At 49.2% G+C, this 26,910-nt stretch overlaps 1 protein-coding gene and 1 long non-coding RNA gene across 2 annotated transcripts in view; both read left to right on the forward strand.

The window, feature by feature from the left end:
- The window catches only part of CAPN5 (calpain 5), a 64,823-nt gene extending 47,956 nt beyond the window's left edge, over positions 1-16,867 (forward strand). The window contains exons 4-13 of the mRNA XM_067312050.1: positions 3,305-3,513; positions 4,454-4,646; positions 5,605-5,798; positions 6,578-6,655; positions 7,173-7,368; positions 8,406-8,528; positions 9,583-9,779; positions 10,154-10,275; positions 12,364-12,500; positions 12,835-16,867. Coding sequence (XP_067168151.1) covers positions 3,305-3,513; positions 4,454-4,646; positions 5,605-5,798; positions 6,578-6,655; positions 7,173-7,368; positions 8,406-8,528; positions 9,583-9,779; positions 10,154-10,275; positions 12,364-12,500; positions 12,835-13,017 — 1,632 coding nt within the window. The 3' untranslated portion in view covers positions 13,018-16,867. The remainder of the gene's footprint in view (positions 1-3,304; positions 3,514-4,453; positions 4,647-5,604; positions 5,799-6,577; positions 6,656-7,172; positions 7,369-8,405; positions 8,529-9,582; positions 9,780-10,153; positions 10,276-12,363; positions 12,501-12,834) is intronic.
- A 3,984-nt stretch (positions 16,868-20,851) lies between these two features.
- Positions 20,852-26,910, forward strand: part of LOC136991102 (uncharacterized) — a 29,449-nt gene continuing 23,390 nt past the window's right edge. The window contains exon 1 of the long non-coding RNA XR_010883131.1: positions 20,852-20,908. This is a non-coding gene — a long non-coding RNA (uncharacterized lncRNA). The remainder of the gene's footprint in view (positions 20,909-26,910) is intronic.

Below are 26,910 nucleotides of genomic sequence, written 5' to 3' on the forward strand. Positions count from 1 at the left end.
AATAGAGGATAAAATTAACATTATCCTCTTTTCTTTTGGTGTGAAAGGCTTAGCAGAGCATTTAGCCATGCGTGTGGTTTGTGGAGAGGGTTTTGAAGCTGGGCAGAGGAGCGGTAATGATCCTCAGGTGTATCTCACCTTTCTGTCAGAGCTGGGGGCGGGAGGTGAGTGGGGCACTGTTATTTCTCTCTCCAACAGGGGAGCTGAGCAACTTTATACCGGCAAATGAAATTCTCCCTACGCAACGTCAGCATCATGTAAAGGCTTTTAGATACACCACCTTATCCCAGCTCCTAGGGGAATTTCATTCCGGTTTGTATGTGCAGTTCAGCAGATTGGCACAGTCTGTGTCCCCCCCTCCTCTTCCTGAGTTGGCAAGTTCCCAGTGGAAGAGCCCTTGCTTGGAGAAATCAGTATCTGCCAGTTCCTATTTCCTCTTGGGGCCATTTCTCCTGGGTCAGAGATACCTTTTCTCTTAATTAGACAGTCTTAAGAAAAATAAGAAAAGCCTTAAACTAACTTAGGGAAATGTTACAAATGAGATCTGGAACTTCATATTTCTGGGCCCTCAGCTTACCTTCCTCTGAGCCCTTTCTCTGTAAATTTGTCCCAGGAAAGAGTGTTACAGCTCCAGATTTTGGGATCCCCTATGCAAAAAGCAGCACAGTTGTGCGAATGAAGGGATCTTGTTTGTGCTGCCTCAGCATCAAACAGCCAAGTCGAGTCCTGGGACACACTGTGGGATCCTGGGATGGGTTGTCCAGGCCATGATCTCCAGTGTCCAGTGAGGAGGGATGGAGATGTCGGGGGATGATTCCTTGGAGTGAGTATGAGCTGTGGACCTCTGGACAGGATCTGAGTTCCCGCACACTGCTGGGATCAGTAGATGTGCCCGAGGTTAATCCTTTAGGTAACACACAGGCCCACGCCATGTCTGGTCACAGGCAGGAGCTGTGATGCCAGGCAGCAGTCGCGCTGTATGCCTTGAAGTGTGACTGTCCTGAGGATGGTGTCCTCAAAAGCACCACATCCAGAGCTTCCACCTCTCCCCTGCCATGCCAGGATAGCTGTCCGTGGTCACAGACACCTGGGCCAGGGAGTCAAGCAGCAGGAGCAATCCATGGGCCTGGATAGGATGCTCGGGGGCAGCAGGCTTCTTCCACAGTGATGCCGGGGAGGGAAGCAGAGTTGCTTCCTTCTGTCACCCTCTGAACTCCCACAGCTAAATACCCACCCTCAGACCGAGGATGACATGTACTGCTCTTAAATAACCATTTCCCTATAGGTTTGCCCCCTTTCGATATGTTTAAATAAATACTTCTTTACCTTTACTAGCTTTTTCCCTTCATGGCCCTGTTAGCATGAATCTGTCAGTGCCTGCTGCTCACTCTGCTGCCACTTGCTTGTTGGTAATGGGCTGCTGGAGGTGGTGTTCACTTCATTTCTTGACCATGAGCTCTGTTACCATCAGGCATTATCTACAGCACAGTGACTTGACAGCAAGTCCTCACGGCTTTGCGAGCTGAAGCCATTCAGCAAAAATTGCCTCCAGCTTAGCAGAGGAGGGCAAATTGGGTCTCAGACAGTCTGTTCAGACTATGAGCTCTAGAGACCAGGATGGTCCCTCTAGGAGACTGAAGACATGCAGCATGGCAGAGAGCTTGCTCAGGGCCTCTCTGCTGCATAATACTAATAATTAATGAGTAAGTGCAAAAGCAGCAGCCCTACGGTCCCATCACCAGCAGTGCCCTTTGTACTATCCACGTCCTCTCTCTCATGGGTGCTGGATCAAGGTGTCCTCAGCGCTTCACCACAATGCAGGGGGACCTATGGGAGGAAGCCGATGTATCAGTTCACACCTTGCTCTATTTCCTCTTGAGTCAGTGTTTAAGCATGTAGGTAAAGCTGCCTCCAGTCTCTGGATCCTGCTCTGTGTGAAGGCCGATCAGAGCTCCTGCTGCCTTTGGTGGCAGAGGGTGTTTTCAGCACTGTCCCCAAATGAAGGGACAGAGTGAGAGCAGTGGGCTGCCAATATCTCCTGCCACCCTGATGGTAACAGCAAGAATCAGCCAGCTGGAAACAGTAGCTACAAGCTCCAGCTGAGAAGCTGCCTCTAATCAATGCCACAATCATTTCTAAGCCCACATTAATAGTGAGTTGATTAACACAATGGTCCTCTATGACAATTCATCAGTATGAGCTCCAGTCAGGAGGGAATCGATGGGGATGGATGGAGGGCTGTCTGATTCTTCCCCGGCAGTGTCCCAGAGGGAGTCTGGCACATCTTTATTAGCAGTCTTGGAAATTGCCAAACCCTCCAAAAGCATCTCTTTTTCATGGCTGTCTGCTCTGCTTCTATTGATCCAGACAACTCAAGAACACCAATTAGCTCACAGGGGATGGAGCTGATGCCATCATTAATATTTCAATATGTCCTTCATTCGTAGGAGTGGTAAAAGCCCTGGACTGGATCATTTCTGGTAGCTGAGGAAACGGGAGGTTCTGCAGAAAGAGGACTGAGTGCAGGTTATGGCTTTGAGACCAAAAGCAGCCAAAGCAAAGGATGAGGCTTGGGCAGCTGGACAAGGCCCCGTGCGGGCTTACCATGGCCTGGAACTTTCTGAAGAGCTTCTTTCCATTCAATATAGCTGTGTCCTATCCTATCCTAGACCCTCAACAAGGAAGCTAGTTGGAGCAGAGGGACCAAGCTAACATTCTGCAGTGTGCATGACCAGGATCCCTGTGATGGAGATCTCATTTTCTCCCAGTTTTATTTAGTAGAGTAGATGTACACAGAGGGCCTGTTCCGTGTTCATTACCACCAGGTAGATGAATGCAACACCTGCTCTTGGGCCAGTCCAGTCACACCAGAATCAAGCAAGAGGATCAAGGAAGATGCCCTTTTTTACCCTTTTGACAATAAAGTGCACAAAAATGTGATCGTAAGAAGAGCTATCCCAAGGCAGACAGAGGAACACTCTGTAGCAGTAGGCAGCAGCAGATGCCTAGGGTAAAATTATAAAACACAGGACAAAGATGAAGTTTTCATGGGAACAGGGCTGTGAGGGATCCTATCCTCCATCCTCCAAGACAGGACGAAGGCTAAACTGTTCTGGGAGATGTTAATCTAGTCTGCTTTGGAAGAACAAACCCCCAAATATGGCCCAGAGGGGCTGTAAGCCAGTCCATCCCCCTCATAGTCTTCCTTGTTTTTCATATTCTCTGCATTATTTCCAGGATGAGAATGACACCCAGGAAGAGAAATAATCTGGGTGCATGTCTCCCCTCTGTCCTCTCCCCACAGGTCATCCCGGACTGGAAGGAGCAGGAGTGGAACCCTGAGAAACCTGAGAGCTATGCGGGGATTTTCCACTTCCAGTTCTGGCGCTTCGGTCAATGGCTGGATGTGGTGATAGATGACCGCCTGCCCACACTCCATAATCAGCTCATCTACTGCCATTCCAACTCCAAGAACGAGTTCTGGTGCGCCTTGGTGGAGAAAGCTTATGCCAAGTAGGTACCTGGGCAGAAGGAAGAGTCCAATGACTGCTGTTAGCTCTGGAAGGCAGTGGGGCCCTGCAGTTTGCAGAGCAAACTAGGACATGGGCACCTCAGGAGTTGCTCTCTGTGCATGCCATCAGTTGGTTGGCACCACTTGGTGATGGGTCCAGTGACGAAATGCTGTGAGCTCCCCAGGTGTCTGGTGACGTATAGGAGTTGCAGGTGTTTAGCGCTGAGTGTGGCTGATTACTTTGTGAAGTGTCAGAGTTGGTGCTAGCACAGGGAGACGATGGAAATCTCTGTCCTCCTGTGTCAGCTGAGGATGTCTTTTTTTGTTGTTTTTTGGTTTTTTTTTTTTGCCAGGGATGCAGTAGTTTTCTAGGTTAGAAGCAGACCTTTGGGAGAGTACCCCACTGAGAGTCCCTCAGAATACTACCCAAAGGCTATTCATGAATATTCTCCATGTTCAACCTCATCTCTTCTCCTTTCTGTGTACAGAGTCTGGTCAAAAACTGGAGCTTATGGTTCTAAGCCATGTTAGCCTCAAATGCAGCCCAAAACCTCATGAGAACTGACATTCTTATGACATGTCATCTTGTCAAAACAACAACTTTCGTGGGGATGAATAGGGCATATCTCAGACAGACAGAAACTGAAAAAAAACCCTTCACAAGCCTTAATTTGCCCTCAGGGTAGAATATCGTCTGGCTGCTCTTTGGCTGAAATAACAGCTATACCAGTGATTTTGAGTTCCCTTTTCTTTGCCCTGTGACAGCAAGAATGCTGCAAGCAGTAGAGGTACTACTTCTTCACCATGTTTTGCTTTTTGCTCTCCCCATCTGCTGAATGACTTCCAACAAATGTGTGTTCTCCCAGCTGCCCTAGAAACTGTCCCAGACCCCTTAAAATGTCAAGCAGGTGCTGTTGTTCTATCCCTCTTGCCCTCTTTCAGGTTGTCAGGCTGTTACGAGGCCCTGGATGGAGGCAACACAGCTGATGCCCTGGTAGACTTTACTGGTGGGGTCTCGGAACCTATTGACCTGACCGAAGGGGACTACATCGCTGATGAAGCCAAGCGGAACCTCCTCTTCGAGCGCGTGTTGAAGGTGCACAACCGGGGAGGCCTCATCAGCTGCTCCATCAAAGTAAGCAATGTTGTCTGTATGGTCACGGGTCTCCTTGGAGGCAGCCTGAAGGTCCCATTGGCTGGGCCCCCTGCACATGTGGTGTAAAGTCCATCTGCACCTCCGACTACTCAGGGCCCCACAGATAAAGCTGGAGCTGCTTTCACACCTGGCTGCTGTTTATGGGATGCTTCTCATCACATGATAATCCCCGAAAAGACAGTCTTCTCCTGCTGGAGTCACACTCTGCAGACACTCTGCAGGGGGTGGAAGCTGTGTGACCAGATATGGATGTTCTCATTGAAGATGGTCCACATCAGAGCTCATCAAAATGAAGGGAATAGGCATTTTAGGATGCAGTTCATTTTCCTGATGATGTTTACTGATTTAGACGTTGGAGACATCTAAAATAAGTCAGATGAATTGTGCCTAGGGGTTCCTACTTATTTCTATCGATGATAAAGGGAATCAAGCTTGGATGCCCAGCCTATTTATTTCTCATCGCTATGTCCAAGATCCCAGACTCATCCCACCAGCCTTTAAATTCTAGGAGAGGATTCATTTCCAGAGTAAGGCATTTAGATGTCTGCATGTGGACATCTCCACGACACTGGATGCCTGACATCCCACTACAACCAGTAGGATGAGCTGTATTGATTGACAGTGTGGGAGCTTAGAGATCTCATGCAGCAGGTGAAGGCCAGAAAGGATCTAGCATCTAGAATGACACATGATACTTATGCTTAGGCAGCTGACTATCTCTCCCTGAGTAACAGTGCTCTCCTTTTTGGCTCAGAACAGTCCACAGGGAAATTTGAGCTCTCTTTTGTCCCAGCCCCTGCCAGGTAGCTGCCCTCCTTACAGCCAAGCTAGAGAACTTTATGAAGGCAAAAGCTGAAATTCAAAGCTGCAGCCAGGGTGTGAGCAAAGGCAATCATGTCCGCCCCAGTGTGAACACCATCTGTGTCCCCTTGCCCAGGCTACATCAGCAGCAGACATGGAGGCCCGCCTGGCCTGTGGGCTGGTGAAGGGCCATGCGTACGCAGTAACAGATGTGCGGAAGGTCCGCCTGGGGCACGGCTTGCTGTCCTTCTTCAAGTCAGAGAAGCTGGACATGATCCGCATGCGCAACCCATGGGGTGAGCGGGAGTGGAACGGCCCTTGGAGTGACACGTGAGTAGGGCATGCAACATCATCACCTGCTTTTGGTGGAGAAGGTTGGGCTAAAGCAAGTTCTGAAGTGTGAGACAGTTTGGCTACATCCACTGCAGTAGCTACATCCACTGCCCATTGTATGGGCAGTTGTGGGATGCTGCTTCAGCCCATGACCTAGCCCTGCTATTTTACTAGGGTAGATGCAGTCCTTGCATTGGGGTCCCTAGAGGGGAGCAAAAGGGCAGCTGAGCTTGTCAAGCTTTCTTTGTGTCATTGAGGCTCTGGTGGGAGTTGTGGTGAAATCAACAGCATTTTCATGCAAGATGAAGGATGGTTGTAGCTCAGCTTTCTGCTCTCAATCCTATACCAACCAAAATAGCACCCAGCACAGTAGGCTTCTGGCACCACTGACTGCTCTGGTGTCTGGACATGGGGTGGAGAACCAAGGGCCAGAGCCTTTGGCCAGAATCGCAGCAGTTGTGACAGCACCAGCTAAGCAAAATCTGGCTGAGCTGGGTTCAGCTACAGTGGTCAGGAAGAAAGTTAAAGCTCCAAGTCATGCCGCATTCCCCCCATCTTTGGAAAAATGTGCTAACAAGAGCAGTGCGGAGACTGGCTTAGTTTATGCCATCCCTGGAGACAAGCCTGCACCCCTTTCTCTGTCCTGAAGGCCTGTTGAATGTCATGAGTTTTATGTAGCCTCATGCCCTTGACAGAACCTGCTAAGGCCAAGTTGCCTCTTGAGTTCCTGTGTGTCCCCTTGCCCTCACAGTAATGATCCTGCACTCTTCCCACAGCTCTGAAGAGTGGCAGAAAGTGAGCAAAAGTGAGAGAGAGAAGATGGGGATGACGGTGGAAGACGATGGAGAGTTCTGGTGAGTCCCTGCTGGTTTTCTCCCCGTGCTCCATGTCAAGAAAGTCCTCCCACCCCATGAGGGGTCAGAGTCATTTCCATGCAACCAGTTATCCAGAACAAAGAGCCACCAAAGCCCTGGAATCTTTAGTGAAACATTTTCCTTGAGCCCATGGTTATTAGCTTTGGATGGTTGTGATCCCTTTTACTAGGGCACTGGAAATGTCCTGTGCCAATGGTATGAATGTGCAGAATGTAGCAGACTCGCAGGTACACATTTCAATACAATATGTACCCATGTGTGGAGGAAGGGCCACCACTCTGCTCCTCCCACTCCAAAAACATAGTGCTATTACCTGAACTGAAGGAGTGGTGTTTACTGCATTCACGCAGAAAGGTATCTCCATCTCTTTTGTCGGTCATCTGCCATCAGAGACTACCACATGGTCTCTCTGTAGCAGGTAATCAAGAAATTCCCTGCAGCATACTTTCTAGAGGAAGGAAACAGTACAACTCAACTCTGTCCTTTGCTGTCTTAGGATGACCTTTGAAGACTTCTGCAAATACTTCACAGACATCATCAAGTGCCGTCTCATCAACACATCCTACCTGAGCATCCACAAGACCTGGGAGGAGGCAGTGCTACACGGGGAATGGACAAGAAATGAAGACCCCTTGAAGAACCGCTGTGGGGGCTGCATCAACCACAAGGCCACCTTTCTGCAAAACCCCCAAGTGAGTCACAGAGCAGAGGGCCTTCTGGAGCCCTCACACATGTTTCCAGGGCTTTAAGTCTCCTACAGAGACCTAGAAGGCCAAAACAGCTACCAGACCCAATGCTACCTCTGTCCTAGTAAATTAAATGTGCCCAGGACCATTCTCTGGCTGAGACCCCAGGCACAGCATGACCAGCATGCAGACCAATTCTCTTAACCTTATCCCTGTTAACAGAGAAACTGCATCCAAGTGCTTAGTGTAGAGAGCCCCTGGCACAAGCAAACTCCAAACTGTGCCTTCTTGTAGTCTGGGAGAGTGTTAGCTGGTGTCAGTCAACCAGAACCAGGAACCATTTCCAGCAATTTAGATGTCTAAATGATCAAATTCTAGTTCCTTTGTCCAAACCTTGGCACTGTTATATTTACTAGGACAGATGTAGCCTATTGGGACATTTCTTCTAACTGGGCTTTCAGAAAAGGCCTGGCCCTGGAGTTCATCTCCTCGAACAAGCTCTTCTGTCCTGATCTGAACTAGAATTCTTAGTAATATGTGAGACAAATTCCTGTTAGACCTTCATCTAACAAATAGATGGAGGACAGTCTGGTCCATTGTAGAAGCTGTCATCAAGAATGTGGGAGGGTTGTCCTCTGCTCCCAGCTGTGTGTTAGCCTTCCTATGCTTCTTAGGTCTCTGTTAACATCAGTCCCTCCTTCCATGCCTTTGGTGGAACTTGTGGCAGACTGCAAGGGGTGAAATGCTCTGATACTAGACTGCATCTAGACTCCTTGGATCCTGCAGGGCATTTTCAGCCACCAGCCCTGGATTTGCCAGTCTTTTCTAAGATAAGCCAAAGGGGTCTCTGGCTTGGTAAGATGGTGCCAAGTCCCCAGTGCAGTGGGTGCAGGCTCTCAATGCTGGAACTGAAGCCAGGTTGTCCTTGCAGTGAGGCAGGTGGGGAGAAGATGAGGTTAACTCCGTTGTGTGTCTACCCCACCCATGCCCAGTGCTCCTGTCTTAGTAGCATGCCTCCCTTACCTTCCTTCCTTTGTTTCTAGTATGTGTTTGATGTGAAGAAGGCAGAAGATGAAGTACTGATCTCCATTCAGCAGAAGCCGAAAAGGACCAGCCGCAAAGAGGGCAAAGGAGAGAACTTGGCCATAGGCTTTGATATCCATAAGGTAGACTGTGGATCCTTCATGCTAGCCTGAATCCCCCCGGTAGATGTGTTAGAGGTGGAGTAATACCCCAGTCCTGCATGACAACTGGTATCATGCATTTAATCATTACGCTGGTTGTCTGTTGGGTACCTTCAGCCCAGCCTGCAATCCTTCACATGATGGTGAAGAGGCAGGTACATAAATACTGTGTCTGAAGAAGGTTGTGGGGAACAGACAAATGTTCCCTCTCCCTGCTGCTAAAAAACAGCTAGACCATCGGGGTGAGGGAGAAGGATGGGCAAGACCAGGCATCAATTCCTGACACCTGCCTGGGTCTGGCACAGCAGTGGGTTGTGCTCCAGGGCATCCTTGCACATGGGCTGTAGCTCTTCTCTCCTCTCTCTCTGTCTCTGAGCACAGGTTCCACCTTCCACCCCAAAACCCTCTCCTGGTTCACACTTCCTTCAGCTGATACAATCCCAGGAAAGGATTGCAATATTCTTTACCTCACCACAGTTTGAAATGAGAAACTTGTTGTTGGAAAAAACTTTCTGTTCATTCACATTGAATGAGATTCTTTACAAACCTGGAGTGTGAAATCATTTGAGCGTAATAAGTAACATGAATATGTTGCTGCCTAGTATAATCACATCCGACATTGGAGGCTACAAAGGTGGGGAAAAGACTGATGCCCCATCCAAACTCTTCAGCGTACGAGAGAGTTCAGAAATGGACAGAGACAGCGCAGGCAGATTTTTCTTGCTAAAAGCAATAGTTAGTCTGTTATCTCCAAGTGTTGAAATCCACTAGACTGATCCTCTTGTGTTGCTTGCTGGGACCCTGGTGTAAGGCAGGGATGTAACAGTAAACAAGTCTCTGAGCCAACAGAGGTGGGAGAGCTGCGTCCAAGCTTGTTCTCCGTCCAGCTCAGTTGGGACCGTTGTGCTGGTTCTCTGAACTCCAGCTATCCCAATTCTGTGGGATCAGTCCTTGCAGGCTGGCCCCCCAAGTTGGATACCAGTATGTTGACACTCAACAACATCCTGCTGATGGTCACACTGTGGTCTCTGCTCAGGTTGAGCTGAACAGGAACTACCGGATGCACACCCTGCAGCAGAAAGTGGCCAGCTCCATTTACATCAACTCCCGCAGCGTCTTCCTGAGGACAGACCTGAAGGAAGGCCGTTACGTCATCATCCCCACCACCTTCGACCCTGGTCATGTAGGCGAGTTCCTCCTCAGGGTTTTCACAGATGTGCCTTCAGATTGCCGGTAAGGAGCAAGAATGATGGTGGGGAGGAACTAGCCCTTTGGAGAGATCCCTGTGCTTTTGACATATGCTTGTTCTGTTTGGGATTGGTCACAGTCTTGCCTAGAGCTGGCATTTGGCTTCTTTTAAAGGGTGGCCAAGAGACAGGGCACCTTTACAGCTCTCACCACAGACATGTAGAGGAGCTCCCACCCTGCTTCCAAGCATGGTTTGGTAGAGCACCCCTCACTCCAGCATGAGAAGGAGCTTGGAGGGGGAGCACAGAATCTGACAGGGGATTGTGCATAGTCCTTCCCTCCCACTAGAGCAAACTCTCAGGCCTGCCCATTGGGTAAGGATGAGCACCTCACAAAGGCAGCACATTTCTCCCCGGCAGAGAACTGACGCTGGATGAGCCTCCGCACACCTGCTGGAGTGGGATGTGTGGCTATCCGCAAGTGGTGTCCCAGATCCACATCCTTGCTGCAGCTGGGCTCAAGCATCAGGACACCCAAGCAGGTACATGTTTCCCTGCTTGTTGTTTGATCCCAGAGGAGGTGGGTTTTCAGTGGGAAAAGATATGGGTGATTTCATGAGATGGGAGGTGGTTAGGTTTTGTTTTGTCCTCAGATACTCCTTCACTGAAGGTGTCTGGCTATTGGAGGAGAAGGGCCATGGACTATCAAACTCCTTGCTGTGGACATGATCTGGGAGCTGTTACATTTAAGCTGTTGGCTAGGGTTCTTAGGAGACACTCCCACAACTTCACCAAAGCTCTTGACAGTGGTCCTGTAAAGATCTAGGCTTTCCTGCTGAGTAGGAGCAGTTGTAGAAGTCAGAAATCTTATTTAAAAGCTTTTTAACAAGAAGGAAAGAGAAGCAATGGAATAGGGTGATGTGTGATGGAGAAGGCTTCATCACTGGAAGTTGAACTATTGTTAGGGGATAGATCAAATTGAGCTTGCTGTGGGGTGGCATGGGTCAAGGACCTCTGCCTTTATTTTCTGTGAGTCCTGCTCCACACAGTTCTTTGGAGACACTCTGAGATGATTTCAACTACTGCCAGCAAGCACACTGCTTGTCTCCCTCCGCCTCGGTCTCTAAAGATTCGTTTTTATGGTCCATGCTCTGATGCAATTTTGACAGACAACACTTTTCTTGCATGAAAGACATCTGACCCATGCCAAGCCTGTGTCCTGCAGCCAGACAGAAGCTCATGGCAAGAGCTCCATGTTCAGTCCTCCTGGGACATTTGGACCAGAAAACCCAGTGGTAGTGATGACTTGCACTGGAAAATCATTGGAGTAGAGGTGGAAGGTCCAGAGGCTGTGATTTGAGAAGCAAATGCCTCTCCACGATGGGAATGGACCAAACCCTAGCTTTTCTTCCCCTTCTTCTAAGCCCAGTGTATGGGTGTGAATGTGGCAAGGATTATCCAAGCACTTTTTAGACAAATTTAAAATTAAAAAAAATCATAACTTAAAGATGTGAATTAAAATTTTAATTTAAATATATATATTTATATATTTTAATCCAAGTCTTATTAGCTATGCAGCATATCACTGGAACTCTGGAGGTAATGAGCAGGATCTGTCCCTAGAGCACATACTAGCCCAATTTCCTTCCTTATCAGATGCCACAAAGGGAGTCCTCCATTCCTGTCTGGTGTTTGCAGGGGGAAATCTTGCCGTGGGTAGGTTGATTTTTCTCAGGTTAGCCACAATAGCTCAGTGTACCTGTAACAGTGCAGGGAGATCTGTAGCCAGAAGTCTCTGAACTCTTCATAGAAACAAGATTTATCTTTCTGTCCTTCAGACAGGGATATGTCTGGATCCTGGAGCCATAAAACATGTTTTCAGGAAAATGCCCCCAGGAATGGCTTTTCCCAGTTGTATTCCCGCTGTTCAGCTCCCACTGCCAGCAGCCTGCTGGTTTGGTGGTTTCCAATGCAATTGCATCTCTCCCATCTCCCAGCCCAATCCTTTCAGACTACTTTGGAAATAGTGATTTACAGACTGGATTTTGGCTCCAGATGGTGGAATATGAGGATTTCATTGGACATCCCAAAAGACAAGACTGGTTTGGAAAAACAGCTGTGAAATCCGGCAGCTGTGTCTCACCAAGGGAGCCATGGACACTGCAAGCAGAAAGTGAGGAGGTGGTCTGGCAATCAGAAAGGAGGTTATTAAGTCCCTGGCCTCCAGAAGGGGATTATTTGTTCCTCCTTATTCCCACGCTGCCCTTGGACAAGAAAACACATCCACCTGGTCTGTGTTTTCATCATGTCCGCTAAAGCCCACGACGAGAAAATGCAGTCTGGCAATTAAATTTCCACAGCAATAACTCATTCGCTACTAAAATTCACAGAACCTGCACTTGCTTTATAAGGGGGAAGTGCTGACTAATGAGGGACTCCTTTTCTCTTTCTTGGAAGCTCAGGTAACTTCCAGCCATGATCTGATAGTCTCTGAACTATCATGAACTTTTTGATAGATACCCATCTTCTCTGGTGAGGTACAGAGGAAATCTGCTGCATGGGACCTCTGGAAAAGGTCTGAGGAATTGCCACAGTTATAACAAAGCATAAATTCACTTTTCTCTCCCCAGGAGCAGACCCTTATGTGATCATAAAGTGTGAAGGGGAAAAGGTTCGCTCGCCAGTGAAGAAAAACACAGTGGCTCCAGAATTTGATGTGAAAGGTCTCTTCTACCGCAAGAAGCCAGGACAACCTATCATTGTTCAGGTACTCCACAGGCGAGCAGTCACCCGAGGAGTCGAGCCTGCCTCACTCAGACCTCCCTATCCACCCTTTCTTTACGCTCACCCCCCTCCACAGCAGGTCCATTTCCTTTGGCTGAGCACGGTCAATTCACGTAGCTTAGCCAGCTACCACTGCAGCTGAGCCCCAACAGCTGGCGAGTGCATGTCCTTAGCCCCTCAGTTGCAAGGTGAAACCCACATGCTTCGACCACCTCCACAGCTCCAGCTCAGAACATGTCCCCAGTAACCTCATCTCTTCCCCAGTACAGGAAGGTTGGCTGCAAGGCACTGCCCTCACGTCTATTTTGTTTCCCCAGATCTGGAACCACAACTTAATAAGTGATGAGTTCTTGGGCCAAGTGGCACTCACGGGGGATCCTGGTGACCAGCAGTCAGTGCACACGCTGCATCTCCAGGACAAGGGGAACAGGAGATCAAATGATCTTCCCGGAACCATCGCTGTGAGGCTGCTCAGTAGTAACATCCTTACCAATGTCTAAATACTCAAGGACTCTTCTTCTGGTGCCACATATGTATGTTTATACATATATATACATACTCACACACACACACATATATACACACAGCATATATACCATCTGCAAGTGTATATGAACTGTGCATGCATTCCACTCAACAGAGTCAATCTTGTGTTTTTGATGTTCAAAAAATGGTGCCTTTTGGGGGAACCAAAACAATACTTTGACTTGCATCTTCCGCAGCCCGCACCGCCAACATGTGTCCTGTGGGATCGCTGTGGGCATGCTGTGTGTTCTGACAGCCGGAGCAGGATGCCGTGGTGCTGTTTGTTTACACGGGGCTGGCACACACGTGCCACCACGCACACGCGTGGCCACCGCGGTCCCACCAGGCACTTCTGTGCACCCTCAGTGTGTCTGCTTAATTTTAGACTAGTGTGCGGAGAGTCATTTCCAGTGAACTGCCGTTCAATTGCTTATCTGCGGAGGCATCTCAGGAAAAGAGATGGCCAAGTGTAAAAATGGATTGAGGCTTTTGGATGTTTTCTGGGTACGGGTTTACACGCAGCAACTGGAAAGAAAAAGCACCAGGACATTCCCACAGTCCCAAATCCCAATCAACAGGGACAAAGCTATCCTGCTATTAAACAAGACTAAAGGCTCCATCATTTTTTGGACCAGCCGTCTCACGCGAGTCCTGTTCAGTCCCACGCCTTTTTGAAGATACAAAGCCACCAACAGACATAGCTGGACAAACTGTTCTCCAGGGTCGGGTTTTGAGTTGCTCTGGTCTCCTGCATGTGCCTCTCAAACTGCCTTGGTGCCTGCTGTCTCCATTGCTCCGTGCAGTCCCCATACCTACAGATCGAACCCGGCCTTTTGCCGAGTGGGAGAGAGATGCCGAAGCTCCATGGCCGGAGTGGATTGTCACAGGCACAAGTCTGCTAGGAACATTCAGCGTTCAGAGAAGAGGAGGATATCGGTTCCTCTGAAGGCCAGAGCAGCAGGTCCAGGGAGTGGGGAGCTTGGTCTGACTGGGCTTAATCTTTACCGCTGCATACGTATTTCCAGTGCATCATTTCTCTGTGCCTCGCTTTCACAAATTCTTTTAAAAAACAGTGGGGTGTTAGTTTGTGCTAAAGGAGAGAAGAGGAGCACTGCTCCCAGTGCAGCCTAAAAACGCTGGGCATATTTAATTAATACCAGTGTCCATCTCTCACTTTTAATTTCTGGCCTGTTGTCCTGGAGGATTAGCTGCACTGGACTAGATCCAGTCTCACAAGCGCAACCCCAGTGCATCTTCAAGGCCTGAGCACAGTCCTCCTCTATCTAGGGCCATGCTCTGTGCCTTGCTTGCAATGAATACTGGGTTTATCCTGCTTATTCCACTGGGTGGCAGAATCTGGCTTCTTATAAAACCATCCCAGAGAAGCAAAACCACAGACCTTTTGCTGTCCTTTCAATAGCTGGTCAAGGCAGATTTCAAGGCATTTTTATTTTGTTGTTTAGGGTTATGTTTTTTTTTTTTAAATGTGCCTTTAAAAATGGTGCAAGTTAAGGGATTTTCTGTCAGATGTAAATGATTTTATATGAACCGAATCTTCTGCAGTCACCTGTGTACAAGGAGAAGGGAATACACATGACGTAATGCTTCCTGTAAACGGCTTTTTAAAATCGGTACAAGGCAATCTCAGTAAATTCTTACCTAAGCAGAATTTGTCTGCAAGGACAGGTGAACATGCATGCCTTCTTTTATCATAGAGAGCAGGGTTTCCGTCTGTCCTACTGAATGTCAATGTTTGTGCTGTATAAGGCTGGGGTTTTTGTTTGTTTGTTTTTTAATTCCATAAAGATCTGCTAGGTCTGTAACATGATCAGTTGTTCTACAAAATCAGGTTAGCTGCCAGTTCAATTCCTGGTGCATCAAGAAGCATACAGTACAACTTAATCGATTTTTGCAGGTCCCCCTTTCCTCATCTTTGGAGTTTAGGTGTTCATCTCTTGTGGGTATGAATTAGGTTGTTGACCAAATTGCTCATTTTCTTAGGTCTTGTTTTACAGGACTTAGAGGCAGGCAATGGCCCACAGGATGCCCTTTCCACATATCAATTTTTCCTGGCTTGTGTTGAGCACCTTCCAACTCCTGTTGCCAACACTGGGACCTGGATCAGTTTGGCAGCTTTCAGAATTGGCTCAGATGCACTTGGTTTGGTAAACCAATGTCTTGACCCCTCCCAAGGTCAAATCAAATCCTTGAATTTGGGCAGCCCTCTAATTCAGAATTATTTTGATTTGATCCCATTGTTGTGGGGGGGGCCTATCACGGAAAATAACTGGAAGCAGCACTGAGGGGCCAAAACCAATGTCTCTGATTTATGGATTGGGGACCCTGTCTCAGGAGAAGACCTCACAGGTGCGTGTTCACAGTGAGAGGTGCGCGGGAATGTGGTGCCTGAAATACCTCACCTGGGAGGGAGAAGAGCTATTTAGGTAAGGCAGAACAGCACAGGAAGGAATGGGAACACACCAGCCACGAATACTTTTAAGATGAAAGTAGACGTGTTCTCATCCCCAGTGCAGGAAGGTTTTGCAGCTCCCTCCCAGCTCTTCCAGCTGCCTTTACAGAGGAGCTGTCTGGGCGAGGGGCAACGTGGGGAGATGCTGTGATGACAGGGGACAGGGACCCAGGGCACCCTCAACAGAAGGGATCTCATGAGAAGTCGTACCATGAGCATCCCTGGTCCAGCAGGCTGTGGGTTGACCTCAGGGGCGATTGCTAATTCCAGCTGAAGCTTTTCCTGCTTTGAGGACATTTATAAGTCTCTTTCTCCTATGATTTCTTTGCATCTGATAGCAGGCTCCCACTGCAGCCTTTTCCTCAGTTAATGCACAAACAATCTCTGGTGCCAACCCAGGTGCCCAATTTATGAATCTTTGAGAAATCTGAACCTCTGAGAGCTTTGCTCCCTAGCAATTTGAGCTGAAATCAACCTAAAAAGCTACTGTGACAGGGATCAATGATGCACCATCACAGGCAGATGGGTGTAGCCAGTGTGCCTGCATTAGCCTTGTTTCCTCAGGAAATCAGGCTATCGATAGCTTCAGCAAGCTAGAGCCATTTGGCCAAGGAGTGCCCTTACTCTTGTCAAGCAGCACCTTAATCCCCGAGGAACAGTGCTGAAGCTCAGTGAGGAGTGGGATTCCCCAATAACCATGGCCAGTCTCCTTCCTTCTTACAGAGAATCAAGCCATAATGAGAGGAAAGGCAGCTTTTTAGTAGCCCTTTTTTATAAAAAATATCGTATTGTATCAGGACCAAAATGTCTTAATAGTAATAATAGTTTTGTTCTTTTTTTCTCCCCATTTTTTTCTTTTTAAAAGGGAAACTTTAAGTTAGAGCAGTAGCCTTCTTTCCCCCTTCATTTCCAAGAGAATAACAAAAATTGCTTCTGTTGCATTTTTTTATATGTCTTGTTTTTAAAGCAGGTTGGGGAAGGCAGTTCTTGAAATGCCATTGCTAATGTTGATGTCTTTTCTATTTCAATTAAGCAAACAGAAATATTCAAGTCTTTTTATCTGAAGGAAGCAAGGGTCCAATTATCACTCTCCGGTCCCCCCTAGATGGTGTAGGACATGCCTCTGATTTATTGCCTGTTTCTTTCGTTAATCATTTCATTAGTCACAAGAAACCTGTCATTACACTCTGTTAAATCTGTTTTGTGACACGTGCATGTTAAAACAGGCTATCAACATGTCTTCATCTCCAAAGGCACTTAAGTGTCACGCTGCACAAGATCAGAGAGTGTTCCAAACAGAAAGCCAACACTGTACAGCTGTAAACCTGTATAATAAATAAATTGTGTATATTTTATTCAGACTCCATCCTTTTAAACTACTGTGTTCTTCCAGAAAGCTTTTGATAGACACAAGACAGCTCTGCAGAGCCCTTTTATTACCTGATTCAGTAAACTCCATTCGAATGATTTTCTCTGCAGACTTTGAGGCTGCGGCAAGGCAAAGTGCAGGAAGGCTTCATGCAAGGTTGCACTCACGTGTGTTCACTCACCATGGGGCAAAGCCACGGGAGGAAAAGGGTAGCCTCCTCTGGGCATAAACCCTGTGCATCCCATACCTCAAAGTAGCCACACCACAGCTGCATGCTGCTCTCCAGCTACCAAGTCCTCTCTCCTGGGGAAGGGGAACTGGCAAGGATGGGGACACCAGCAGCAGGCACTGGGAATAGGTGCAGGGGAGCTGGCCAGGATGGAAGGGGCGGTAACGGACGTATTTGTCTCACAAACCATGGTGGGAAGGATGTCTGAGCAAGGCATGTCCAGCAATAGCTGCTGCAAAAGAAGGGATGTTCTGGTCTGTCTCTGGCGACCCCATCTGCTAGAGTAGTCATCACTGAGGGAACTTGGTTCTTCCAGTCTCACCATGCTTGGAAAGAGCTCTGCAGTAAGTATGCCTCTGCCCCCAGGAGTCTCCAGCCCTGCTGGCTCCAGCACTGTATTTCCCTCTTCTTCTTCCAGCCCCCAGCTCCACGATCTGCCTGTACACAAGGTGTTTCTAGTACAGAGAAGCGGCGCTCATCTACAGCCTGTCCTCGGGATTCCCAGAGCAGGCAAAAGGCATCCAGAAAGAGCCTTTTTAATTGTGGGGCAGGGGCACCCTTCCAGCTCCTCCTGCACTTGGGATCATACCCTGGAACAAAGTTCATACCCAAACCTTTAGGAGAAGGAGGTAGACGAAGGTGTATTCTCCTTCTCTGCCTCCATCACTCAAATAGCTTGCCAGGACAATTCCTCAAAAGAGAGCCCTTGCTTGCCAGCAGGAGACATCTCAGCCTCCTGAGCTTCCTATTTCTCTTCTGAAAGACCGCTTCAGCAGGAGACATGGCTGAGCACCTGTGGATCTCTCCATGAGACTGTAGTTGCTGGGTATGGCACAAGAGCTGTGGTTTGGGCCAGGTCTCTGGGGATTTCCCCAAGTCCTGCTTTGTGCACATTCAAAGAAAGGTCTACACAAACTTGGATGGGCCTCAAATCATCCTGCAAGTGTGGGGTCCATGCTTCCCCACCAGGATCCACATCTAAGTTTTGCTAATACTGGGGCAGTGGTGCCTGCTGGGCTTTTTCTGCCAGGCTTGAAAGTGGAGGTGTTTCAGAAGCGGGGCGCTCTGCAGTCCCATCTGCACCTGTGCTGGCACTGAGGCTTGGATGGTGTACAACGATACGTGGGGCTGGCAACTCGTGCAGGGATGCTGGAGTTAGTGAGGGGCCCCAAGCACATCAGCACGGAGACATGGACAGCTTGCACACACTGACAGCCCAGCAGAAGGAAGAGGAGTGAACCACAGGGTCCCGAAGCATCCTACAGTGTCTCCTCTTCCCTCCAGCAATGGCATCTGCCAAGTATTTCTGCTCACTAATGTTTAAGTAACTAAACTAACTAACACTTCAGAGACTCCTTACCACCTCCAAGATCATCTTCAGGGAGGAGCATCCTGCCTTGGCCACAAGATGGAGCTGGAATACTTCTCCTTGGCCCTGGGTCCCATACAGCCTGAAGCTATCCCACCTCAAGGCCCATACAGATTTCCCCCCATATGGATATCTGCTCCTGCCACTCCAGAGGATCAAGGATTGTCAGTGAGCAGGGCTGCAGAGGCAGCAGGGCTTTTAGCAAGGGGATGGGCTTGTTGCCTCTCTCTCAGTGTTCCTCAGACACCCAGCCACCAAATTTTTGGCTAATGTCCCAGGTATTAAGTACCCTGGGATTAGCTGGTGACCCACAGCTGGGACAGTCTGTGCTGAGCAGTTGTCCAAGGCTCCTTGCGCTGGTCAAATTCCACCTCTAAATCAAATGGCACATGCAGACGGGCAGGTTTAGCACCGTGACCCTGGCAGAACCTCTCTCACTGGCTTCCCACATGCCCGCAGCCAGCAGGCCAGGCACAAGTAATAGGCTGCCCAAGGCTGAGCTGCTCCTTTGGACCGTTACCAAGGGTATTAGCGGCATATCGGATGTGGCTGGGAGCGAAGCAGTTTACAGTCCCAGCCAATATCTGCTCTCACATCTACACAAACAACTTTCACACATTGAGCAGGACTCAAGTGATTGCCCCAGGTGATCATAAATCATCTCTCTTGAGCTTAAAATCAGATAAAAGTCTATTAATAGCTGAACCTCAGCCTGAATCCTGTGACAGGGCTGGGCAGCAGTGGGGCATCTCTAAGGCCTCAGAAAGGAGCAGGGCAGCTGTGATATGTCTTTTCCCATGATCTGAGCAGAGCTCATTTTTCGGCTTTGGAGGAAGGAGACTCCCTCTTACCCCTTCTTACTTCTATAACAACCCTTCTAGATGAAGAGAAGTAATCCCCTCGAGATGTGTCATGGTGCTGTTTTATCCCCATTGCCTTCCTGCACTCTGTGCCCCTGGTCCATGGGACATTCCCATAGATTCACCTTCCTCCCTTCCCCTCCAAGGCAGGTGCAGGTGTAGGACTAGCAGCTTCACCACACACCCCCATTTGAGGGTCAGAGAGGAACTCAGCTCCCTCTTCCTTCTTCCACCAGCAGGATTTACAATGTAGGGCAAATACTGGAAATCACCTTGACGAGCAGCAGGTTTCAGCTAGAGCATGGAGGGCATTTCCGGGCTTGAAACTATGAAAATCACCAGAGACTGGGGCTCCTGCCTGCTCCAGTGGGACTTCTGCAGAGACCTTCACCTGAGCTTGCAAGAGTCATGCTAACATGCCAGTGTTTTTGATCCCTTCCAAACCTGAAGTGTTGCCACCAAAAAATCAGGCATCTTGGTCCTTAGGAGGGGACAGTGTCTCACACACTCAGGGCCAGAAGAAGGGGTGTTTGTGGAAGGAAGAAAGACCACAGAGGGGGGACCTTCCCAATTAGTTTCCAAGCTCATATAACCCTTCCTGTGATGAAGCCCAAACAATCCTCTCCCACTGGTTGTAAGCATGGCCAAGAACGGGCTACCGGCCCACTCATTCCTAACCAAGGCTTAGAAACACCTTGCACATTAACATTGCAAAACCAAGGTGTATTTGGATAATGGCATTTACAACATTTACAGGCTAAAATGCCATGCTGAGTTGTACTGAAGTGAGAAACCTTGATAACATTTCATAGTACAACTAAACCCCAATCTCATGTTTTTTATCAGCAGGAAGGAGACAAGACACTAGCCCAGATAAAAACAGAGAGTAACCAGGTCAGAGTTAAGCTTATATGCAGAACCTCAGCTGAGTTTCCTGGTTCTCTGGCCTTTTTCTCTCCCAGTTTCTGCATTACAAGCACAGGCTGGTGCATTCAAACCAGAATGCCTGCCGGCTCTTGACCCCATGCCAAGGGACCTCGGTACGATTCCCCACTCAGTTTGCACAGACCTGAGCCCTCGCTGCCCTGTCTGCATGGGGCAGAGGGGCGCTGCTGACTGACTGTTCGTTATCCCAAGAAGGCATCCAGCTCTGCACAAAAGAGGACTTGAAAATGCAGCTTAACTCCTAGCAGGGCTTCCAGCTGGCTGTCGGCGGGGTGGTACCACGGTCTGGGGCAGACCCCAGGGATGCAGGAGGGCGCATCTGTGGGGAGCGGGGATGTTTGGGGAGCGCGGCTCTTGCTGTGTGCCCGGGCTGGAGATGTTGGACACACACACACACACACCCACCCACACACACACCAGGGGCTGGCCGTATCCCGACTCCTCCCCCGCTAAGCGGCTCAGCGGCGGACAGGGCAGGCGCTGCCTTCGCTCGGTGCCGGAGGCAGCGCGGCGCCGCGCCGGGCACCAGCGCCCCTTCCCCGGCCCCGGCCACCGGCCCCGGCTCCCGGCTCCCGGCCCCGGCCCCGGTCCCGGTCCCGGCCCGCCGGGCCATGCCCCGCTAAGGTAAGGCGGAGGGCGGGTGGCAGGCTGCACCGGGGAGGGACCGGAGCGGCGTCCGGCTGAGAGCTGGGGATGCTCCGGATGGGGCGCGATGGGGTGCCCTGGGGTGCCGGGGTTGCAATGCTGCACGGTGGGGGTGCAAGGCTTGCGGTGGGGGGTGCAAGGCTTGCGGTGGGGTGCAATGGGCAGGGGACATCCCCCGGGGCTCCGCAGAGCAGCAAGCCTGCCCCAGCACCCGCATCAAACCCGGAGAAGGGGTGTGGAGGGGGGACCCCAAACCTGCCAGAAATGCCCAGCAGCATCGAGCCAGCTCGGCTCCTGCAGCACGGATTAGTGCCTCGCTAATTTCCAGCTGCTGCTTAATTTAGCTTGAGTCACCTGGCAGCGAGCTGGGGCAGAGGCATCATTTGCCTCCCGTGCTGGGGAATGCAGGACCCTCCTATCCCACCCCCAGCCCTTTCGTATTATGCTGGGTTATATCTGGAAGTGCCTAGGGACAGGGACAGGTTGTTGGGGGTGTGCCTGCTTCACAGACCAGCTGGTGGTGGCAGGGGATCCCAGGCACCCCCCCGACCGCAGTGCTCCTGGGGCTCTCTCACCTTCTCCCTGCTCTTGCTCAGCTCCAAATGCTTCACCTGGGCAGTTAAAGAAAAATCCGCTCTCAGGCAGTTGGTGCTGATGTCTGAGAGCAAGAATTTCCCATGGTTGCAGCATAACACAGTTCAGATCCAAGCTGTATTTTGTCTGCATGTCCCACTGGGTCACATCAGTGTTGGTAAGTGGTGCCCGGGACCTTCCCAGGCTGTTCAAATTGTTAAGACCATCCCTGGCACTCTTCAGACAATCCCTGAGCATGGCTTGGGAGCCAGCATGGGATAGCCAATTCCCACCAAGCAGTTTGCATGTTGTTGCCCTGTTTGGGAGTATTATGGATATGTATTATATGTATATAATGTATTAGATGCATATAGTGTTTTATATGGAGTATTATATGGATATTGGCTGTTCTGGACCAGCTGACATGGGTAACAAAGAAGGTTCCCAGGCTCTCCTAGGATAGATACAGCCATAATATCCTAAGGAAGGTGGAACTGGCATCTCTAGGAAGACTGGGGTGCACTATGGAGAACCTCTCCTGTAGGTAACATGGAAGGAGAGTCTGAAGGGCCACAGGTCAGCAGGTCTAAGATTGCGTGGCTGTCCCTGACTAAATACCCCCACAGAAGGAGCTGGTAGGAGCCAGAACTAGTCTTCTTGCAGTCCAAGGCTGTTGTGCTGGCATGGGAATGCCTTTCTTCATAGTCCGGGCAAAAGGATGTCCAAGAGCCAACTGTATGGGGTTAACCTGTGCCTTGCTTCAAGATATCAAGGACACAGCATACCAAGAGCCTGCGTTACAAACTGACTCATATCCCTTCCTTTTCACTTTATGATGCTGTTGGTCTTATCTCTGTTGCCGGTTGTCTCAGTGATGGTGGTATGAAGGTATGGGATGCCCTTGCAGCTTTAGACTGAGCTTTGCCAAAGCTCCAGCCAAAACCTGCTTTCCTGTGGGAGCCTGGGGAAGTCACCTCCCTACCCAGTGTCTACATTCTTTCCCCCAAGGACACAAAACAGGGACAAACAAGGACAAAGCCAGGACAGCGCTTCCCTCCTGTTGAGTAGCACTCAAGTTGTTTTCGTCTGTTGCATTGCAATTTCTGAGCTCTGCTAATTTCCAAATACGCTTGTCTAAATTGCACTTAACATTTAAGTCATGGTCATAGGCTGGTGACAAACTGTCTTTCTTTTCTGCCTGACCTTTTCGTTGAAAGCTTTGTGCTTCTTCTGCAGAACCAACATGTAGTGCCAGAGTCTGTTCTCGGGCTTTCCAGGGTATGACTGGAGTAACTTCACCAAGTTACAGTGTCTCCACACTAGCAACACTATTTGTGAGATCTGAAGCAAGCCCAAGGATGAAACCCTTTCCCAGTGGAGTATTATTTCTAATTCATTTTTCCCCTTCAGAGCAGTCAATTCATCTTGCTCTCTATTAAGTTTCCATGGACCAGGAGCTGCTGTACAGTGTTTCTGTCTTATGCTTGCTAACTTGTGACTTCGCAATCCTTGGGTTGCCATGGAAAGGATTATTCCGTGATTAATGAAGGCATTGTCAGCTCGTAGTTTTTTCAAAGCCTTTCCTGGAGCTGCAGGGAACAGCTTCCAAGCCTGGCGGAAAGGGGCGGAGGGGAGAAACAACTTCAGGCGCTCTCGGTTCCAGGCTCATTTGCGGTTGTCTGCCCTGGTACCACGCTGTCAGGGAGTAATTGCTGCACGTTACTGTTGCTGACTCCACCTGGTGCCAGATCAGCTCTGCTGGTTCCTTTTGATGGTGACGGGGGTGGCGATGACTTTTATTGTTTGTTTGGGGCAGAGCCAGAAGTTTCTTGCTCCCAAAGCGCAGCGGAGCGAGTGTCACTGTAACAAGGGGCTGGCAGGATGCAGAGGCGACGTGTACGAGAGCTTTGCGCTGTGAAACACTGTTCTCTGCTAGGTAACGTGCAAGGAGAACTCAGTACAGGATGAGCTGATGTGTTTGTGACTGTCTGGTCCCCTAGCCAAGCTCTTGCATAGTGCTAAACAAGAAAGCCTCTCGGTGCTTAGGCTGCCATCCATTCCCAGGTAGCATCCCTGAACCTCACTGTGCCTGGTGCTGCACACACATATGAGCGACCCCTGCTCCGGAAAGCTCTTACAGTCTGGATACAGGGAGAGAGTGGAGTGCAGTTGTTCCTGCTTTGCAGAATGGGAAGTGGAGTAAAAAGCAGCTAAATCCAATGAAAAATAGGCATTTAACATAGATTGAATGTCAGATGTATGTGCAAAAATCCAAAATCCAAAGCCAAAAATCTCTGAGGACACCTCATTTCCTGACACTGGTCTCTGAGTTCTTCCCAGACCTGCCCAGTCTGAACAGCTAAGTACTAACTCCCACCTAAACTTAACTGGGACCCAAAAACTGAATGCTTGATCCCACTCACACTCTCAGAGAATTTGCAGAGAAGTGGCCAGCTCTTCCCAGACCTCAGTCCTGGGAAGCTGCTGTTGCAATGTGTTGCTTCTGCAGCTGCCATCCCCTTTCCTGTGTCTAACCTGGTGTAATAACCTAGTGTTTGCCCAGGGTGCAGAAGACCTGAATACAATTTTCACATGCACCTCAAACTTTAAGATCTGTGGGAGGAAGGAAGACTTGCGAGAGGACATGCCCAAGGTTATACAAAGTGTTGGCAGAATAACAAACTGAGCCTCTGTGAGCCTCTGTCTTGCCAAACCACTAGTCATCCTCTTTCTTCCCCCCTGAAGAGGGACAGACTAATAGAGGAAAACTTGGAGGGAGGAGCTACCGAAGGGACTTTTTGGTACAGCTGGAGGGCATTGAGACAACAGTGCAGGAGGGGATTCCTGAAGGGAGACCCACCTGTGAGCAGGTGTGGGATGGGTTGTAACCATGCTACCTTTCACCAGAGACAGCTTTGAAAATGCCAAGTGGGGCTCATCTGCTCGAAACCCTGAGGCACAAGGAAGACATGGTCTGGACCATACCTGTGTTAGACTTGGGACCAGAACCCAGTTCTTCCACCTCTTGGGACCAAGCCATTGTATGTTGCCCAAGGTATCTTTCATTGTCCAAGAGAGCACATTTCACTCCTCTGGTGACTTATCTCACTTCTAGTGGTCAAAAAAAGGCCAAATCAGACATTAAGGGGGTTGGACTAGATGATCTCCAGAGGTCCCTATAACCAACCTGAGAGACCCTAAGTAAGTTCAAAGACGTTCACAGTAGAGTGGGGCAGAAAGGGAGGGGGGATGGAGGGATCTACAAACCATAACACTTTCTAACAAAAATCACACAGAGAAGTGTACTGCCTTGCAGGAAGTGTCCTCTTGCTAAATCACATATCCCAGGATGTATTATGCTTTTTTGCTCTTGCTTCCTTGCTCATGGAGCATCACTGGGACACTCAGGTGAGGGAACACAGGCTGTAAGAAGGGAATGAGCTCACAAGACCCCCTTACCATTAGGTATTGCCAGTTTTTTGATACTTTCTGTTTCCATTATAATCTGTTTGGCTTCTTGATCAAGTGATCAGGGGTTGATCCACCCTCCCATCACATAGGTAGGCTCCCCTTACCTGGCTGAGATTGTCAGGACTAAGGCCACCTCATGCATGCTATAGTAAGCAGCAAGGAGCAGTGCAAGCCTAGCTAAAGTGTACCAAACCTCTGCCTTCCACGTCCAAGTCAGGGTATTTTCCGGCATCAGTGTTGTTTGACATTACTTTGTGCTGTCCCTGCTATTTCTGTCCTGCTTCCTCTCATCCTCAGCTTTGCTGGATCAGCGCCATCAAGGTCAGTAGATTTACTCTGTGCTGAGACAAGCTCCAGAATCCACAAACACTGGATTTGTCTCTCCTACAGCCTGGAGAATGTTTTGATCTGAAGAAATAAAGAGGATGGTTATTTCACCTATAACCCCCTTGCAGGAGCTTTTTCTCAAGCCCGTTGACAACTTGCACACTTAGGGCCTGTGCGAGTAAGCGAGACAACCATCATTTGATAGTCTACTCTCAAACTCCTCTGCTCAGCTCTTGGCTGCCTTTAATCCTGGCAGAATAACGGAGCCAGGATAACCAGGACTTCATGACCTGTCTCTGTGCTGCAGGCCTGGAGGTAAAGACCAGGAAAAGATGAGGCAGAGCTGGTTTTATGCTTTCCTTTGCCAGAGCAGTCTTTGGCATAGATATCAGCAAATATCATGTTTCTGGAACTAGTGACCACCCCTGTGAGCTGTCAATGGTGTCATCTATACACCTCCCCACTGTGTCCCCCTGCCACATTGGTGGTGCTTATAGCATCCTTGAGCCAAAACAAGGATGGACAAAACTCCCCATCAGTCCTTTAGGGTTCCCTTTGGTTTCTGCAAGCTACTGGGGCTACAGCATATCTCAAAGGTCCAGGGGTGCTGAGACACAGTCTGCTTGAGGCCTGGGATCCATAGCAGGAACTATTTGACCTTTTGTGTAGTTCAGTAATGCAATACATGGAGACTTATAAACAATTAATGAGCAGATCAGCCCAATATGCTGTCACACTGCGGAGGTCTGTTGGAGCAGGTATACTGCAAGGACACTGTTCCTTCTTCACACTAGCGCCTTTGCTGAGCTGTGACAGTGAGACAATTTAAGAAATTGCTCCTCTCCAGCACAACAGGATGCAGGGCAGGAAGCTCTGTATGGGGATGCTGCTTGTGTTTGTGGATGGTGGAGGAGGTCCTTGTCCCCAGGGAAGGAGAGTTTCTGGCAGTGCAGATGTGTTTCTCCAGCAAGACACTGCAATGCTGCTGTCCCCACTACTAAATCTGCTGTGCCTGCACCCAAAGGGGCAGGGGGAAGACGTGAGAGCACCAAGTGATCTTGGCCATGAGAGCCCCGTCAGCTCGGGATACGATGATGGGATGAAACACAATTGCTGTTCGTTCAGGTTAATCATTCTGGGGTGACAGTGACAGAGGGACAGAGCTGGTCGGGCAACCTTATTGCTCTTAGAAATATCCATCAAGATCTCCCCCAATGCCCTGTTATACCCCTTCTTTGCACAGAGGAGACTACCGTTCAAAGTAGCAGACCAGGCCCTGTCCTCCCAGCACTGAACTCAGCAGTCAGTGAAGATATTAAGTAAAGAGGGCTGGAAGAAATGTCAAGCTTTTTAGGTTCAGCTGATGTTAAACTCAGGCCACAGAGTGAGATTGTGACATCTCTACAGCAACACCCACTTCTTATGTGTAGCTGAGCGCAAATTACAAGTAGTAACAGCCACCCCTTTCCTTGGAGGGATACCTCAAAACACTGCAAACAAGTGTAGGAATGGAGCAGCTTGTTAAAACTGGAATAAATTACGTGCCTGATTAGAGCTGACTTGTTCATCTAGTCTGGTTTCCTGAGGAAACAAGGCTTGTATGGTCACAC

Source organism: Apteryx mantelli, chromosome 1 (assembly GCF_036417845.1).
Source record: "Apteryx mantelli isolate bAptMan1 chromosome 1, bAptMan1.hap1, whole genome shotgun sequence".
NCBI lineage: Eukaryota > Metazoa > Chordata > Aves > Apterygiformes > Apterygidae > Apteryx > Apteryx mantelli.